The sequence below is a fragment of the Octopus sinensis genome, linkage group LG8, assembly GCF_006345805.1.
Source record: "Octopus sinensis linkage group LG8, ASM634580v1, whole genome shotgun sequence".
Classification (NCBI taxonomy): domain Eukaryota; kingdom Metazoa; phylum Mollusca; class Cephalopoda; order Octopoda; family Octopodidae; genus Octopus; species Octopus sinensis.
The window spans coordinates 102,578,026-102,596,980 of record NC_043004.1 but is presented as its reverse complement, the minus strand read 5'-3'; the positions used below and the strand labels follow the sequence as shown (position 1 = coordinate 102,596,980).

Here is an 18,955-nt window from a genome sequence, read left to right as displayed (position 1 = left end):
TATTCAATCAGCCAAATATTGTTTTGATCAACTTGATATCTTCATTACATAAAATAATAATCAAAACGATAATAAAGTAAGAAAAGGAAAAGGAACAAGTAAAAGAGGAAACCCCCCCCACCAAAAAAAAAAAAGAAGAAATAAAAATAGAGAGCCAGAAGAAGAGAGAACAAAAAAGCTAAACCATCCACCACCACCACCACCATCATATACACAAATGTTGGCTAGAACTTAAGAAATATCACATTCACAGAAGACTATTCAACGATTTTCAATATCCTGAAAATATTAAGAAGTGACAAAATGAACATACAAAACAGTATGGTTTGAACTGCTGCTACTCAAATAACTGATAACACAAAAACACTACTACTACTACTACTACTACTACTACTACTAATAATAATAATAATAAGAACGATGATGACGATGATGAAAAAAAGAAAATTAGACATATGCTAAAGAAACAGCAATTAAGTAGATAGATGACATTAAAATTTCACACATAGGTAGGTAATTAATTTTGGCAAATTCACTTGAGTAATAACTGGAAGGAGGTAAAAATATTATGAGAATATATAAAAGCTGCTGACTTAATCTGTCTCTAAATCTTATTGAAAATAACTGAAACATCTACTTAGCACTTTGATAATCATGTTAAAGTATATGAAGAACTAAATAACACACACACACAAACACATTGAAGCCAATGCTTGGTAAACATGAATAAACAAAGAGTACATCTTAGTGCGTTTCTGAGCCACAGAAGATAATATGTGGAAACCATATGGAAGCTGTCATATGTCAGGGCAAAGGCTTACATTTTACATGTGACATGAAAGCACTGAGCTAAAAATGGTGTAGTTTTTGACATTCCCTGACAACAAAATTATCCACAAGCTCTGTGCTTTTGAAGACAAATGGAATAAAAAAAAAACAAAACAAGTAAAGGTTAGAGACAGGAAAGGAATACGGCTGAAAATAATGCCTCAATATGTATTTGTCCAACCCATGCTTGCAAGGAAAAACATACCAGACAAACAAATCCTGAGTACAGCATGAAACCATCATGCAAACATGGAAAGTAGATATATGATGATGATGATGATGATATACACACATACATGCACACCAGAAAGTGACCAACCTTATAAGAACCAAAGCAAGAATCTAGCTTATAGATAGAGAATGTCAAACTAGGCACCAAGTGTCCCAAAGTAAAAATAAATCTGTTGCTCAGGGACAAAAAAAAAAAATCATTACCTAATTCAAGTCACTGTAAGAAATGTGGGAGACAAAGATTGAAAGGAACTTCCAAGTGCAAATCAGGTATCATTTCTCACCTGAGCACAAGTACCACATATTGCTTGATAAAAATCCTGTTCATTTTAACCTCAGTAGCAAGTCAAATGTAGGAGAGATACATAATATATAAACTGTATGTGTGTATGTTTTAAATATTTTTTCTGAAGCCAAAACGATGTATGTTAAAAAAATTTGTTTTACATGGCACTAGCACCAAAACTGATCTCACCAGTGCTGGTGCTATGTAAAAAAAAAAAAAAAAGTACAGTCCACTCTGTAGGTGATGGGGTTAGGAAGGGCATCCAGCCACAAAAACCACGCCAAGACAGATAGCGAAGCCTGATGCAGCCTTCTGGCTAGCCAGCTCAGGTTGAGCCATCCAACCCATGCGAGCATAGAAAAACAGACACTAAAGACGATAATGATGACAAAAAGGAACTATAATATACCATTGCTTTTTTAATGCCCACTTTTACAAGCTTGCAAGGGTAGGTTGGAATTTATTGAGGTAAAGTTTCTATGGCTGCATGCCTTTCCTGCCACCAATCCTCATCTATTTCCAAAATACTGGAAATGAATGACACTGTATGACGGGGACACTCATTTACAATTGTCACACGATGTCAAGACCAAGAGAGACAAGCATACACAAACACATTCACACGCATACATATACCTTCATACACACATACTACAGAACAGAAAAATTAGTTAGCAATACCATTTCTCTGTAAATTTCTTGAAGGGGTCCTAAAACTGAAATACAAGGTACTACCATTGACCTGTATTATTATTAATCTTTTATAACTTGCACTGTTTTGGCTTTAAAAAAAAATATTTAACACACACATACTCTCTTTTACTTGTTTCAGTCATTTGACTGCGGCCATGCTGGAGCACCGCCTTTAGTCGAGCAAATCGACCCCGGGACTTATTATTTGTAAGCCCAGTACTTATTCGATCGGTCTCTTTTTGCTGAACCGTTAAGTGACGGGGACGTAAACACACCAGCATCGGTTGTCAAGCAATGCTAGGGGGACAAACACAGACACACAAACATACACGCACATATATATATATATATATATATATATATACATATATACGACGGGCTTCTTTCAGTTTCCATCTACCAAATCCACTCACAAGGCATTGGTTGGCCCGGGGCTATAGCAGAAGACACTTGCCCAAGATGCCACGCAGTGGGACTGAACCCGGAACCATGTGGTTGGTTAGCAAGCTACTTACGACACAGACACTCCTACGCCATGTATATGAAGAATGAACTTTTTTCAGTTTCTGTCAACTAAATCTACTGGAAAGGCATTGATTGTTCTGGGGCTATGGTATAAGATGGTTGCCAAACTCAGAATCATGTAGTACATACACATATATATAAAAACCTAACCAAAGGATGAGGAGTAATCCAAACATGCATATAACCAAATGCAATACCAACAACTAAAGCAACAGTCAATTCAATGGGGAATATGTGAGCAGTATTGTGTAATCTGTGGAGGCGCAATGGCCCAATGGTTAGGGCAGCAGACTCGCGGTCGTAGGATCGCAGTTTCGATTCCCAGGCCGGGCGTTGTGAGTGTTTATTGAGCGAAAACACCTAAAGCTCCACGCAGCTCCGGCAGGGGATGGTGGTGATCCCTGCTGTACTCTTTCACCACAACTTTCTCTCACTCTTACTTCCTGTTTCTGTTGTACCTGTATTTCAAAGGGCCGGCCTTGTCACTCTCTGTGTCACGCTGAATATCCCCGAGAACTACGTTAAGGGTACATGTGTCTGTGGAGTGCTCAGCAACTTACACGTTAATTTCACGAGCAAGCTGTTCCGTTGATCGGATCAACTGGAACCCTTGTCGTCGGAACCGACGGAGTGCTTCCATTCATTGTGTAATCTACTGCAGGAGAGGCAATGACTGAGACATGAAGTGAAGATAGATTCAATTAATGGAAAATTAACTGGAAAAGTTGTTATTTCTATAAGTGGTTTCTCTAACCAAATCAAAGGTTATGTAGGAGTTTTATCAAATAATGATGTATGGGTCGAAATTTATAGGCCTTGGTTTGACAGTGAGCCACAGGGATGCATTTGTGTTCCATGTCAGCTTTGGCATGGTTCCTATGGTTGGATGCCCTACCTAGTGCCAACCACTTTACAAAGTGTAGTGGGTGCTTTTCTTGTGCACAGGCACTAGTGGGGTTGTCAAGTAATTTACAAGACAGGAAAAAAAGGAGGACACGAGAAAAGCCCTCATGACTAAGTGGAGGGAAGTATTTGAAAAAGTGGAGTAATTATATGCCCTACCCCCACTATATATGTACATGTGTGTATATATATATATGTATTTGTCTGAGTGTATAATATTCTTAATAATGGTCAGCAGTCTTCCTTGGACAACCATCATATATTTGTGTGTATGTGCAAAATACATATTCAGCATTCAAAAAAAAAAAATTAATCTATAAAAATGGCAAAGAAGGAAAGTTTTGAAAAAAAAAACCACTTACTTTTCGATTTTGTAATGTGGATTCTCGAGACCTGCGATTGACCCTGGTAAATGAAGCAGAACAAAAAATGTAATTTTATTTCATGACTAAAGATTAAAGAAAAACGAAAAAGAAAAAGAAACACAATACAAGCATGCATGAATGTTTTTGAATGTGAGGGTCAATGACTAACACTTTAGTATATAAGCAAATTTTTGACATGGGATAAAAGGTTATATGAGTTTTTTTTAGTTTCCAAAAATGATTTGCAATAGTTATTGCATGGTCCAATTCTGATTGCACATGTGTGTGTGTGTATGTATGTATAAGTGTATTTATGTATGTATATATTCTTTTATGTATTTCACTCGGTTGACTGCGGCCATGCTGGAGCACCACTCTGAAGTTTTAGTTGAACAAATTTCCCCCAGGACTCATTTCTTAAGCCTAGCACTTATTCAATTAGTCTCTTTTGCTGAACTGCTGGGTTATGGAGATGTAAATCATATATATATATATATATATATACACACACACACACACACCACACACACACACACACATGATGGGTTTCTTTCAGTTTCTGTCTACCAGATCCATTCACAAGGCCATAGTAGAAGTCATTTGCCCAAGGTGCTACGCAGTGGGACTGAACCCAGAACCATGCAGTTGGGAAACAAGTTTCTTACCACACAGCATTCTGTGCATCATATTCATCTCAAGAAAGCATCTCATGTAGATGTATACATTCACACAAGATACTTTCTTGAGATATATCTTGCAGTTTCCAACATTTTACAGTATATCTGTATTAAGTATGATATACAGATGTATGTGTGTGTGTGTGTGTGAGAGAGAGAGAGAGAGCTCATTTTGATAGGACTGTATGCTTGTATATAAGCTCCTGTTAAATGTAGTTCATTGAACTTTGTGTTAACATAAAGCATATAACATTCAAAAGTCACAAGAAAAAATTATACCGTGAAGAAGAAACAATAGTCAAAATAGTTTTCCATCCACTTGCATGAATCAAATGGAACTTACTCTAGCAGTTTTTCTATTGCTGGATGCCTTTCCTGTCGCCAACTCTCACTTTATATCCAAGTAAGGAAATATTTCCCCATGACCAAATATTTCACATGGAAGACTGGAGATGAAGGATACTGTCACACAAATTCAAGGAAAGGAGAGAGCAATACACACACACACATTTATGTATATATATATATATATATATATATATAATAATAGTAATAGTAGTTGTGATACCTGTGCCGGTGGCACATAAAAAGCACCATCCGAATGTGGCCGATGCCAGCGCCGCCTTGGCTGGCTTATGTGCCGGTGGCACGTTGAAAGCACCAACCGATCGTGGCCGATGCCAGACTCCCCTGGCACCTGTGCTGGTGGCACATAAAAAGCACCCACTACACTCGAGGAGTGGTTGGCGTTAGGAAGGGCATCCAGCTGTAGAAACACTGCCAGATCAGATTGGAGCCTGGTGCAGCCCCTGGCTTCCCAGACCCCGGTCGAACCGTCCAACCCGTGCTAGTGCGGAAAACGGACGTTAAAAAATGATGATGATGAAGATATATGGCAGGCTTCTTTTAGTTTGCATCAACCTTTGGCTATTGTAGAAGACACTTTCCCAAGATGCCATGGAGTGGAACTGAACCTGGAACCATGTGGCTGGGAAGCAACCTTTTTACCACACAGCCATGGTTGTGCCTGGTCATTAGATAATAATATTTTGATGTTTTTTCACAAAGCAAAGACAGCATCGTATTTGCTGAAACAGCACTGACAAAAAATAAATTAATTAATAAATAAATAAAAAAAACACTAAGTAAATGTAGAAGAATGAATGGTGATAGAAAAATAGAAATGTTCAGAGAATAAATTGCACTTAAGACGTCTTGCCATATTGATTAGTAAATTTTTTTTTTTTTTCTATACTTTAATATAAACAACAAATACATAGTTCCAAAAATATGACAACCAAATGGTAGCATATTATGTTCTATAAATTAAATACCAAATTAAACTTTAATAAAATAAACCAAACTATAAACAGTTTTGAGTTATTGAGAATTCAAGCAGCAGCCATGATGTTGTTAATAGGAAAGATTGAAGATACTAGTGAAAAAAAAAAAAGTTATATAAATATTTAACCTCATATAAAAATATGAGCCTCCAACTTTGATCTTTGATTCTAGTATAACATTATTTGCATCGTATATACATAAATATGGTAAATATCACTAAAAATATAACCACTTTCTTTACATTTCCATTTTAATATTATCATTATTATTATTTTTATAAAACAAGTTTTCAAGAAGATATTTTTTTGTTTTACTCAACAGAGCTCTGTCATCAAATTTTGTTAAAGGCACAGCTGCTTCACTGGTTATATAGCTTCAAGTCAGCCTCTGGGTGAGCAAAGTTGTGATCAAAAGTGTTCCAAACATGACCATCTTGTCTTTTTGTATAAGTAGGGTTATATTCTCTATCTTGTGAATGAATTTGGACGATGGCAACTATGTAGAAGCCCACTGTAAGAGTGTATATATAAGTAGGTGTGTGCTGAGACTGTTTGTTCCCCAACACCACTTGACAACCTGTGTTGGTTTGTTTACATTCTTGTAACTTAGCAGTTCAGTAAAAGTGACAGATACAATAAGGATCAAACTAAAAACAAACAAAAAAACAGGTGGGTGGGTTGGGATTGATTTGTTTGACAAAAACCCTGTCAATGTGGTTGCCCCAAAATGACTGCAGTCCAATGACTGACATATGTAAAAGGTAAAAAAAAAGGTATATGAGGGAGATTTGACTGCTATATCTGACAGATCAGGTTGTTGTTAGCAATGTACACAAGTCTTATGCGATAAACAAATTTATTTACCATAGATACTCAAGTAATAGTTAATCTCATGTAAAAGTCGATCCCTTATTTTTAATTAAAAAATTGAGAATTTTCCATAGATCCTATATAAAAGTTGACCCTAGTATTTCATGAACAACAGGACAACATTTGTGGGTCAAGGTACCGTATTCTCCTGTATATAGAAATAATAGTTACAAAATTGTGTGGCTACCTTACAGTAGTCTGCTCTAGGTGGAATGCTTGGTGCTTATAATGGAATGCTCAGTGCTTTTTGTAAAACATTATTTAATAGCCAGCACTACACATCTGTTGATGAGTGCTACATCACCATTACTAAAATTAATGCACAGGATATACTGCAAGCCTGCATACATCTTCAAGCACAATAAACACATGCATCATGTTTACATGGTGAGAAATGCATTTTACAGACAGCACTATTGGTGAACACCACTGTCTGAATTCATACAAAGGCATGACCTTGATTAGTTTAAAAACATTCAAGTAATTGCTAGATCAGTGGTTCCCATGCGACCTTTATATTTTCCTCATCTCCAAATACAATAAACACATGTGTTGTACGCTTGTCTGTTTACATGGAGAGAAACGTGTTTCACAGACAGCACTATCGGCGAACAACAGAATTCATGTACGAATTTGTACAGAGACATGACTTCTGTAAACCTAAAAACATTTAGTTAATCGCTAGATCAGTAGTTCTCAAACTTTTTTTTTTGCCATGGAATCCTTCGACATTATTTTTAAAAACACAGAACCCCTGATAACTTTCAGGGAACCCTGGGGTTTTGCAGAACACACTTTGGGCATCCCTGCTCCAGATTAACAACTCTACACCATAATCTGGACACTTACTGCACATGACATCCTGCAACATTTTTGAAACAGGCCGAGTAGGTAGTGGCATGCCGGTACCGAGTAGATATGTTACCGGTGGTAACATAACAGACTAGCCTACTGAAATCAATTTATGTATCATAATTATGTTAAGTTTGATGGATTCAAATAAAAGAGAAAGTGTAAATAATTTATAAGAGCTACACAGTCTTGTTTATGGGTTTTGTTATTTACCAGGACGTGTGTTTTGATGCATAGAATTGGTAGTATTACTGTAATTCACTGTGTTTTTGTTTTTATTTGCTTAGACATCAGTTGGGCTTCAACTGCTGACACAGTGCTTTGGATTCTAGCTTAAATTTCAACCTCTGAAAAGTAGTAGCCATGTTATAGTTGACCCCATAAATTTGATCTTAAAAAATGGGCTAAAAAATCTGACTTTTACACAATTCTATACGGTAGTTTTATTTTGAAAAACGTATTCATGGATGCAGTTGACTCAAGAATTTTGATTGATTGTTTGTCAACTGTTCCTCTAAAGAAGATAAAATGACAACAGTTAAAGCTATAAGGAATTGAATTTTTTGGTAATGGTCTCAAATGTGGTGAGCATAATAGTACAGAGTAGTTGTGTGGTAAGTAGCTTGCTTACCAACCACATGGTTTGGGGTTCAGTCCCACTGCATGGTACCTTGAGCAAGTGTCTTCAACTATGCCTCGGGCTGACCAAAGCCTTGTGAGTGAATTTGGTAGATGGAAACTGAAAGAAGCCAGTCAGCCCCTGCATGACCTCAGTCAAATGACTTAAACAAGTAAAAAACACAATTTAAATCGTTACAGTGCCTAAGGGCCAAAATTCTGAGAAGGACCAGATGTAAATATTAACACAAGATCTAGGCAAAGGAAACAAAAGGGATGAATGAAGGAGAGAGAGACAAGGAGGATGGGCATGCCTGTGTGAAGGTTGTATGAGTCCAGCCAGCTCTAAAGAATGGTGTATGAGAGAGAGAGAGAGAGAGAGAGCATTGCAACTGCAGGTTAGAATCTGGAGCATGCCTATGACTTTATACCAATCAAGTAGGTGATCCATTTCTGGATATGGTTAAAGAGGTTGCCACATCTGAGACAGATGTGGGATCAATACCACAGTGTTTGCACTAATTTTGCTATAGTGTTTGAAAAAACAGTACATTGGTAATCAATTGCCATCTCTTTAACAAGAGAGTCATTTCAGTGAGGCTGGTGCAGTTGAAGCTCACTTTGACACTTGTGGGTCAATGTTTGCAAGAAATTTATGGGGTGGGGTAAGCAAAATTCCAGAGACTTTCATGATCATAATAAAATTCAATCAACTACTGTAAATGCATGGGTTTAAATCAAGAATTTCTCACACAATTCACAAAACTCAGCATATCAAGATTTCATAAGACAAAAAAAAAAAAAAAAAGCCAATACAATTTCAATTCTTTTATTTTTTTTAAGCTGCACACCAATTAAAGTTTACTCCAAGTTATTCATACATCTTATTGTCAAACTGAACAAGTTTAAACAAAAGAAAAAAAAAAGAAAAGAAAAAAAGCTTAAAGAAATTTTGAGTATCTTATTCTCTCAATGTACTATAAAACACAGCCAGTGAAGTGAACATAGGTGTCTGAGCTAAATTCTCAAACAATAAATCAGAAACCCATAAAACTAAGAACTTATTAAAAGAGCCTATTGGAAATAGACTGTTGACATAACTGTATTTGGAGACTGGAAAGATTTTCTAACCTCACTGTCAGCTGAAGAGGGCGGGGGAGAGGTCTAAGTTGTCATGATATAGAAAGGACAGGAAACATCTTGTAATATTGCTGAAGGAATTATATTGAGAAAGTAACATGGAGCTGCCCACCCGTGGTGCACGCTGGAAAAGAGTGAATTAAAAACTCATGACGAACCAGAGAATGATGAATGAGGTTACAGTTACTACAACAGACTGGGCTGAAAAGTTACCTAGCCTACCTCCATTGAATGTTTATCGATGGTTATTACTTTTTGCTATTATTCCTCCAAACATAAGTATTTGTGAGCCACAACAAAGCAAAGGGAGCAGAGTGTGAAATGTAGTACATATGTGCAGTGACTAGTTTTCTTTTCTCCTTGACAATCTATTCTACATTTAAACCGTACCCCGTTACAAGAAGCCTCTCTCATCAAATAATAACAAAAGACACCACCATCGAGTGAAGCAAATGATAAATAGTGTGTAAAAATAGCAAAAGCAGCAATAAAAAGTCTATAGTGCAAGAACTGGACATAAATACTAATGGAAACTGAGACATATGACAAGGCCAGGATGTGACAAATAGATAAATGACATCAAGAACTCACAGTGACACTGTTGTTATGGTGTAAATATATAGATTTTTGTCTTTGTTCTCAGCTGCAGGCTGTAATAAAATAATTCCTGACAAGTAAACTGAAACCTACACCCCCAACTGGTTATTATTTACCTGTAACTGTTATTAGCAGTCATATGAATTACAATACTGACTGGACTGAATCAATAAGCAGCACTTTAAGGGAATGTCTAGCTCCAATAGGACACACGGACACACACACACATATACACTTTTCTTGTTTCAAGTATTTGTAGTTAGTATTACTTTCACTGTTATCAAACATCATAAAAAAACAAGACTAATAAATGCTTAAAGTTAACTTCCATTCAGAAAGGTTTCTTATTTGAGTGATAAAGGTACAGTGTATTATAAAAGACCTTAATAAGAACCTTATTAGTGATACATTATATTCATTACCAATTGGCTGACCAATTACTAAGCCACAAAATGCAAAATAAACAACAGGCCCCTTAAGATCACCCGGTTACCCTTATTCCCAGATTATGTAGATAAAAAGGTTATTTGTTTAATTGCGAATGTTTCACTGAAATGTCTAACAATTATTCAAAAGTAGTTATCAATTCAAGGAATACAAAATAATTCACAAACTAGATAATTTAGGTTAACACTTTAGCATTTAAACCAGCCATATCTGATCCGAATATTCTATCTGTTTTCTGTTCAAATTGGCCAGATTTAACCTCTCACACTACCCTACATTGTCATTCTAAAAATAAACAATCACATCATTGAAATTTTCAAACTACAAATATCAATGGAAATAGTAGTTGTGATACCTGTGCCGGTGGGACATAAAAAGCACCATCCGAACGTGGCCGTTGCCAGCGCCGCCTCGACTGGCTTCTGTGCTGGTGGCACATAAAAAGCACCATCCGAACGTGGCCGATGCCAGCACCGCCTCGACTGGCTTCTGTGCCGGTGGCACGTTAAAAGCACCAACCGATCGTGGCCGATGCCAGACCCCCCCTGGCACCTGTGCAGGTGGCACGTAAAAAGCACCCACTACACTCGCTGAGTGGTTGGCGTTAGGAAGGGCATCCAGCTGTAGAAACACTGCCAGATCAGACTGGAGCCTGGTGCAGCCCCTGGCTTCCCAGACCCCGGTTGAACCGTCCAACCCGTGCTAGGGCGGAAAACGGACGTTAAACGATGATGATGATGAAGATAAGCCAAGATTAAATAAAAACAATGTGAATAAATAAGCATTATATTTGACAGAGTTATATGAGTGCTAAAAGGCTAAACATATGGAAGGTTAATTTAATGAATGGAATGAACATTTATTTCTCTACTAATAAAATAATACAAGATGGTACTCAGGAAAAAAGAAGATCAGTTTTTATAGATATATGTTCATACACAGGGTGCGATGGGTAAATTGTCGTCATTTTATACTTTGAACTTCATGCCTTGTTTGGTTTTGATTTTGTTGACTACACAGTACAGTAGGGTGAGAAGGGAACCGTCTGTGAGGAAAACAGCACCATGATGCAATTTACTCAGCCAGAAATTTGGAAATGCCATGCTGTAGTGCCTGACAGTCGTTACTGGGTTCTCCTGCTTGTGTGGCATAGTGCAGAATTCTATCTTCCAGCAGCCACCCTCTTGACCCAGGGCAGCACTACCTCCTCCAAGCACTTGACGTAAGCCTCTATGTTGACTCTTAGGCCACATGGGAAGATGACTGGAGGCATAACATCGCTATCACTAGTGATCACTCCAAACACCACGATGTTGACTGGATGTTTGATTTTTATCACTCTTGGTACATGTTTTGGGAACGCAGCAAGCCAACAGTTGTTCTGTGTGTTCACCATCTGACCGTGGTGAAAATTTTTCTCGTCTGAGTAAAACTAAAGCATGTTTGGTTGGAGGGGATGCTTGTAGTGTAAATATTAATAATAACAATAATTATTTCTAACATAGGTACAAACCCACAAATGTGGAGTTAGGAAAATTATTATATCAAGCATTAATGTGTGTGTGGAGGATCTAGTCGAATATCTGAACCACAGTACTTGATTGGTACTTATTTCATAAACCCTGAAAAGATGAAAGGCAAAGTCAACCTCAGTGGAATCTGAACTTGGAATATAAAAACAGACAAAATGCTATTAAGCATAGTCAGTTATATCAACCCCGGTATTCAACTGACTCTTATTTTATCGACCCTGAAAGGATGAAAGGCAAAGTCGAGTTCAGTGTTTTTAATTTAAGCTCAAGGCCGGACTCTTTGACAGAAGGGGTGGTAGTTGATTACATCAACCCCAATACTAGACTAGTACTTAACTTTATCAACCCCTAGAAAGATGAACAGTAAAGCTCACCTTGGCAGGATTTGAACTCACAATGTAAAGAGCCAGAACAAATATCACAAGGCAGTTTTCCTGACGTAATGATTCTGCCAACCCACCCTAAGACACTAACTATAACAATAATAATTGTTTCTAACAGACACAAACCCAGAAATTTTGGGGTAGGGAAACAATTGATTGTATCAACTCTAATGCTTGACTGGTACTTTATTTTATTGACCTCAGAAAACTGAAAGACAAAGCTGAACACAGTAGGATTTGAACTCAGAATGCAAATACCCATAACTAAATATCATAAAGCATTTTGTCAGACATTAACAAGTCTGCTAATTTGTCATAATAATGATAATGATAACAACAACAACACATTAATAGTAATAAACATCAATGGAAAATGTAACAAATATGAAGATAAGGATATAATTATGAAATAAATCTTGGGTAAGTTTATTAAATCAAGAGAGGTAGAAAATTTATTTGTGGTTTTAATCTATGAACAAACTATTAGACCAAAGAAGAAAGTCAATAAGAACAGCCTAAGTGGGTAGGTGGTTAAATGAATTATAGACTTTTTACTATTTATCAAATGATACCAAGTACTGAAGCCGAGACAAAGGACAACAATGCAAAAGAGAGAAATCCTATTTGTCTTTGAGAGGACAGTGATACAAAATGAATCATTGACAAAAGAGATCAGAGTCCTATTTGTCAGTGTCTTATTCTGACCCAAGCCTCTGGTAGAATTTGTCTCCTACGGTAGGATTTCCATGTGTGCCTCATGATTGACTTACTGACCAATGGTTTCGACAATGCTACAAATGTTCAGGTTGCTGTCAAGAGCCAAGTGACTAATGTAAGCCCCTTAAGATAGAACATTCCAGGAACAGGGAGGGCCAGAACACACAGTGAATACATTACACTCCAATCTACGATGTTCTATTATGGTCAGACACACGCACGCATGCATGCACACACACACATACATACACGCACAATCTCTCTTTCTTCCTCTTCACCTCTCTTACATGCACACACACACTATCAAATGCAGACGCACACAATCACAAGTATACACATACAAACAAGCCAACGGACACATAAACTGATAAAAGATATAAAAGACAAAATCTAATGAAAAAGTGTCAAACTAACTAGTGCCTTAAAAAAAAAAATAGAAAAAAAAACCCCAGAAGGAATAAAAAAAAAAGAAATAATATTCTCCCCACCACATTACCTCACACAACTGGCTTTTCTTATTTGCAGACTGTTTAGAAATTATTGGTTTGATTGGATTAAGGTGAGAAGTGGAATCTTAATTTTAGTAATGTTCATGGCAATAAGTCTGCCAAATGGCAATAAATCTTGCTAATTTCCATCAGAACCATACAGTTGGTCATCACACTCATGCTAAGTGAGTATTAGCAGTTTGTCTAGGCTTCTATATTGCCACACTGTTAACGGGATGGCAGAGAAAGCTATGTGCAAATGAAAAGCATAACCAGTGACAAACAACCATTTGAGTACTGTTAATTGAGTTATACCTTGAACTTGCTGGGAAATCCACTTGGTTACCAGATTAAGTGAGACATGAATGAGGAAAAAGAAGAGAAGGATGAAGGGAATAAGAAACAAAGAGAGCGACTTTATATTAGCAATGTCAAATTTTCATTCAAGAGAAATTTATGAAAAAATCCGCAAAACTTGGTGCAACAATTTACTGCCAATCAATGACAGGTCAATGTTAAAAGGGATTTTCACTGCTGCCTTGGAGAGATTTGATCAATTTATCTCAGTTATGAAACCTAATTTTAGCTAAAGATTTTATAAACTTTGACAAGTTGAAAGGAGAGGAAGCTTACTGAATTGATGCTCATTGCTACTAAATACATGCTGCCTTCTTGTTAGCTGAACTTCCATCAAATAAAGAGTTCTTGCTAAGAGGGATTACAACCAGCTTATTTACATGGCATCATTTTAAGTAGATCTTTGCAAGTGCAAAGCTGGCTTTGTAATGGCTTTTACAAAGACATTTCAGTTAGCATACTCAGAGAAAATTCTTTAAATAATCATGTTTTACACTGGTACTTTTTGCAATTAAGATTAAAATCTATTCAAATCAACAGAATAATTCTTATTAAAAAGTTCTTTAAGTTGACAAATGATTAGTTAAAACTATAAAACATACATAAGCTACATCATTTGTAATGGACTTGACCCAATAGGTTGAGATAAGTAGCCTTGGTATTAAATAGAGAAAGAATCACAACACATCTTTGTGTGAGCAATAACAAGATTTTCACTTGATTGCTCCATAACTATTTTATCCTCATTAGGGTCAGAGAAATGTTAAATAGAACTGATGTCACTAATTTGCCCTTAATTCATACAAACCCACGCCTTTGGTATGTATAAAAAGCACCCCTTGGTAAAGAGATGATATCATGTTAATAAACCTACTAGAATTTGAGATAAAAACTAGACCGTTTAAAGGGTACACAGCAAGTGCACCCTTTAAACACTAACAGTAAACTTAAACTTTCAAACAGCATCAATAGTAAAGTGTAGCAATGAAATATCTCCCATTAAAATATTTATCAAATAATAAAGCTGATGATTATAACTGATGAAAACAGATGGACTCTATGTGATGGATATTTATAACCTGTATGCTAGTGTTGAGTTCTTGACTAAATAGAAATTACTGGATGATGAAAAATTGCTTCTTGTAGAAGATGGTATTAAACAACAACTTAAAAATGTTATTAAAAAGTTATTTTAATAAATTCTCCATTATTTTCAAAATTAGTTGAAAGAAAGGTAGAAAATGTTAACAAAAGGTTTAAATGTCTACAATAATATAGATACAATCAAGCAATAGCCCTTATAAACAATTTTATGGCCTTGAACTCATGAAAGAAATGACTTTTCTTCACATTACAAGAGAAGTATGGAGTTACAAAAAGGATGAGGTACCAAACTAAATGTCTTGAAGTATCTAATTATTGTTGATTGGCCCCAGACTCCAGTGCTGACCTGAGGCTAACCGAAGGCCTTCCAACAATGACTGTCACATCAAATCCATTTCATCAGACAGTATATCTTAGACATTATGCAAAGTACCTTTTATCTTTTAAGATGGTAGTGTGGTTCAAGTGAGATATAGCAGCTACTTCTAGCAAGTCAAGTGACCACATAACCCTCTTACAGTTCATGTCCTGTCATGCTTAATAAAATTACTACCAGTCATATAGTGAGGTCAAAGCAATCACCTACTCCACACTCCACACATTGCCATTTATAGCTTTATATCCATGTGATAAATCGTATTATACACTACCATAATTATTTCCATTATACACTTCAGTAAAGAATTAGAAAGCTGACACAGGAAAGGATATAACAGTCACAGGTTTATGTTTAGTACTCATATTTCAAGTTATTTAATGAGATGTAACTTGATCAAGTCGATGAAATTGTATAGAAGTACACGCCCTCGTCTGAATTGACATACAGTGTGTATATAATTGTATCTACATAAATGTATATGTGTACACACACACACACACATACACACACACATACACACACACTAACACATAAAACTCATAACTCACAATTTGTGAAAATATAGAGAATTTGTTGTACTAGTAGTTAATGTGGTTTATAACAAATGTGATTAATAATAAAAATTTCAAACAAGTGTGAACTATAAAAAAATCAGAAATAAAAGACATGACATAACTGCCAGCTATTAAGTATAACTCCGCACCACAAATCCTGCCAAAACCTAGTTTACATAACAAACTGGTGCAAACTGTAAGCTTAGACATCCAAAAATGAGCTATCTTCTTCACTACAAGGTAACAATATGTGTAAGACATGACAATACATATTGTAATAGACTATTGGGATATACACATTGCAATAGGTACATGCATGTGGTTATGGAAATTGCTTCCAAACCACACGGTGTCAGGTTCAATCCCATTGTGTTGCACCTTGGGTTAGTGTCTTCTAGTATAGCCTAGTGAATTGATTGGGTAGGTGGGAAATGAAAGAAGCTATTATGTGTGTATGTGTAAGTGTGTATATGTTTGTATCTCCATGCCTTAACACCATGCAATGTGTCACTGTCATACAAGCTGTGTCATTAATTTCCAATATTCTGCAGGAACATGACCGACCATGGAGAAATATTATCTTGCTTGGATACAGGTGAGGATTGGTGACAGGAAGGACATCTGGCTGTCAAAAAATCTGTGACAACAAACTCTGTTCAACCCATGCAAGTATGGAAAATTGGACATTAAAATGATGCTAATGATGATGTAATATGATGTGATGTCACAGTACACTCTGTAATGTTACAATCTGTTAAGTCATGACACACGGCAATAACCCATAATGTCGAAACACTGTATAACAATCTGCAAAGTCACAATGTAATAAAAAAACACAGGCCAGCACTCACTGAATATGATATAATTTTAAAATGCTTCAACCATGACTTTTCTGTCTTTTTGTATATCAAGGTCTACACTAAGCAAAAATGGTATGGTGCAATTTTGAGGGAGATTGTAGTGATTTTTGTATTTTCAATTAATATTTTTTTTTTTTAGAACAGTGATGTTGCCTTAACTTTTGCAAAAGTCATTTCCCATGTTAATACTCTCTATTGTCGTTTAAATGTAGTCCAAGATATATATAAAAATAGTGATAATTCTTCTTAAATACTTTTGAGCATCTGCTCAATCAGTGCTGACTTGGGGTTAAATGATAACAACATTTCATTCATATGCCAATATTATTGGTGTAGTTAGTGTCTTTTTCCTCTTCCTTCATGATCATCGCAAATAGAATAAGTTTGAACCTGGACAAGTGCACCGCTTTGACCACAAACACTCGTCATAAATATTTGTAATTCTATTGTAGTTGTGGTCTTGGTGTAGTTAATAATTCATTATAATTCATTATAATCCACAAGAGCATATCTGAAATAGATTTATGATGTAGTGAACTCTAGATGCTTACATTGCTAGACAACATAGCCAACTGACAGAGTTGTTACAATGTCGGATAGATTACTATGCAGCAATCATTCTGGCTCTCTGAATTCTGGGTTCAAATCCTACTGAAGTCAAATTCACTTTACATCTTTTCATACAAGGTATAAGTCCTGTACTGAAATTGAATTTTCTCCTCTTATTCTTTCCTCTTTACTATCTTTCTATTTTTTTAGAAAGAAATTCATCAGACCTGATGAGTGGTTGGAACTGGATAGGGAGGTACGCTGCCAGGTCTAAAAGTATGCAAGGCATTACTGCATGTCATGATGACAGCCGTACAAGTCCATCATGGAGCTGAGGTCTCAAGGAAAGGTGTATTGCTAATTACATCCTAACCCAGATCAAAATGCTTTGCCAAAGCCATTTTGATAGGATATCACTTTGAAGTTATAAATTAGACTGCACCATGAACGTCAAGACTTCATATGATGGGTCAGTGGGATAAAGTGATATTAATACAGCTGAATTAGAATTGTTGTAAAGTAGTAAATACAGCGAAATCATCTCAGAGGGATGCAATTCTGGAGCAGAAGGATTAGAGTGGAGCAAAAGAATTGAGGATAAAGGCTCATTAGAATTAAATTAGTACACTCACTGGAAGGGACAGAGACAATTGTAATAACTATAAATGGGATAAAGAGAAGACATAGCTAAACAATGACCTAATGCTTATAGAAAAATAATGGTTGGATTTTCATTCTTATATCTCTTATGCTTGGCAGTATTTGTGCTTTTTAAAAACACAGCCCTCTACCCAACACATGCACCTCACTAAAAAGGCTATCATGTACCTGCTACATTCTTTCTGAATAAAACCACATAAAAGAAATATCAAGATACTTGTTCTTTTTAGACATTACTCTCTTGGGGCTGTAGTGCAGAATGTTTATGATAATACTTTAGAGAGAGAGAGAGAGAGAGAGAGAGAGAGAGTTAAAATTAGAGCAATTAGAGACAAGGGTTGGGTGGAATATATGAAATATTAACAAGTAACAGTGGGGGCAAATTACAATTGATATTTAAATACACAGTATTTGTTTGTGTAGAAAGCCAGTTGGTGTGAAAGTAAATCTATTCAGAAAGCAAGCCATTAAGACTGGAGATATAATAGATGCAGTATGTGTGTGACAGAGTGAAATGCCATCATCTTGATAGATTTTCTCAATAGTAGCCTAAGGGTTAAATAGAATAAATGAGGGTCAAATAAATGTTACAATAAAAACAGATTTAGCTATGTTTGTTTTTGCTTCTTTGTTTTTCTTTTTCCATTTTGTTTTCATTTAATTTTTATTTACACTTCTTGAAGATAACAATGAAAATCAGGAACAGAAAGGAAAGAAAAAGAAAAAGCTCAAAGAAAGAAAAAAAAAAAAGAAAAGTAAAACCAGAAAAGTTATAATCAATGAAATAAAAGTAAAGCCATTATATACATACATATATAAAACAAAAGTAAAATCATTTTATACACACACACACACACACACACAAAAACAAATGTCTTACATTCCTTAGATGAATGTATTTTGACTGAAAATTGAGACAATCTAGTGACTATTTAAGCACAAGCTCAACACCGTTTTTGTTTATGTCTTATATTGTCAGCAATGTGTTACTGCCATC

At 35.9% G+C, this 18,955-nt stretch overlaps 1 protein-coding gene across 2 annotated transcripts in view; it reads right to left on the bottom strand.

Annotated features, from left to right (window-relative positions):
* The window catches only part of LOC115215159 (E3 ubiquitin-protein ligase Rnf220), a 172,742-nt gene that overhangs the window by 43,190 nt on the left and 110,597 nt on the right, over nucleotides 1-18,955 (bottom strand). For both annotated transcript variants that reach the window (XM_029784335.2, XM_029784334.2), the window contains one exon: nucleotides 3,829-3,871. In XM_029784335.2, coding sequence (XP_029640195.1) covers nucleotides 3,829-3,871 — 43 coding nt within the window. The remainder of the gene's footprint in view (nucleotides 1-3,828; nucleotides 3,872-18,955) is intronic.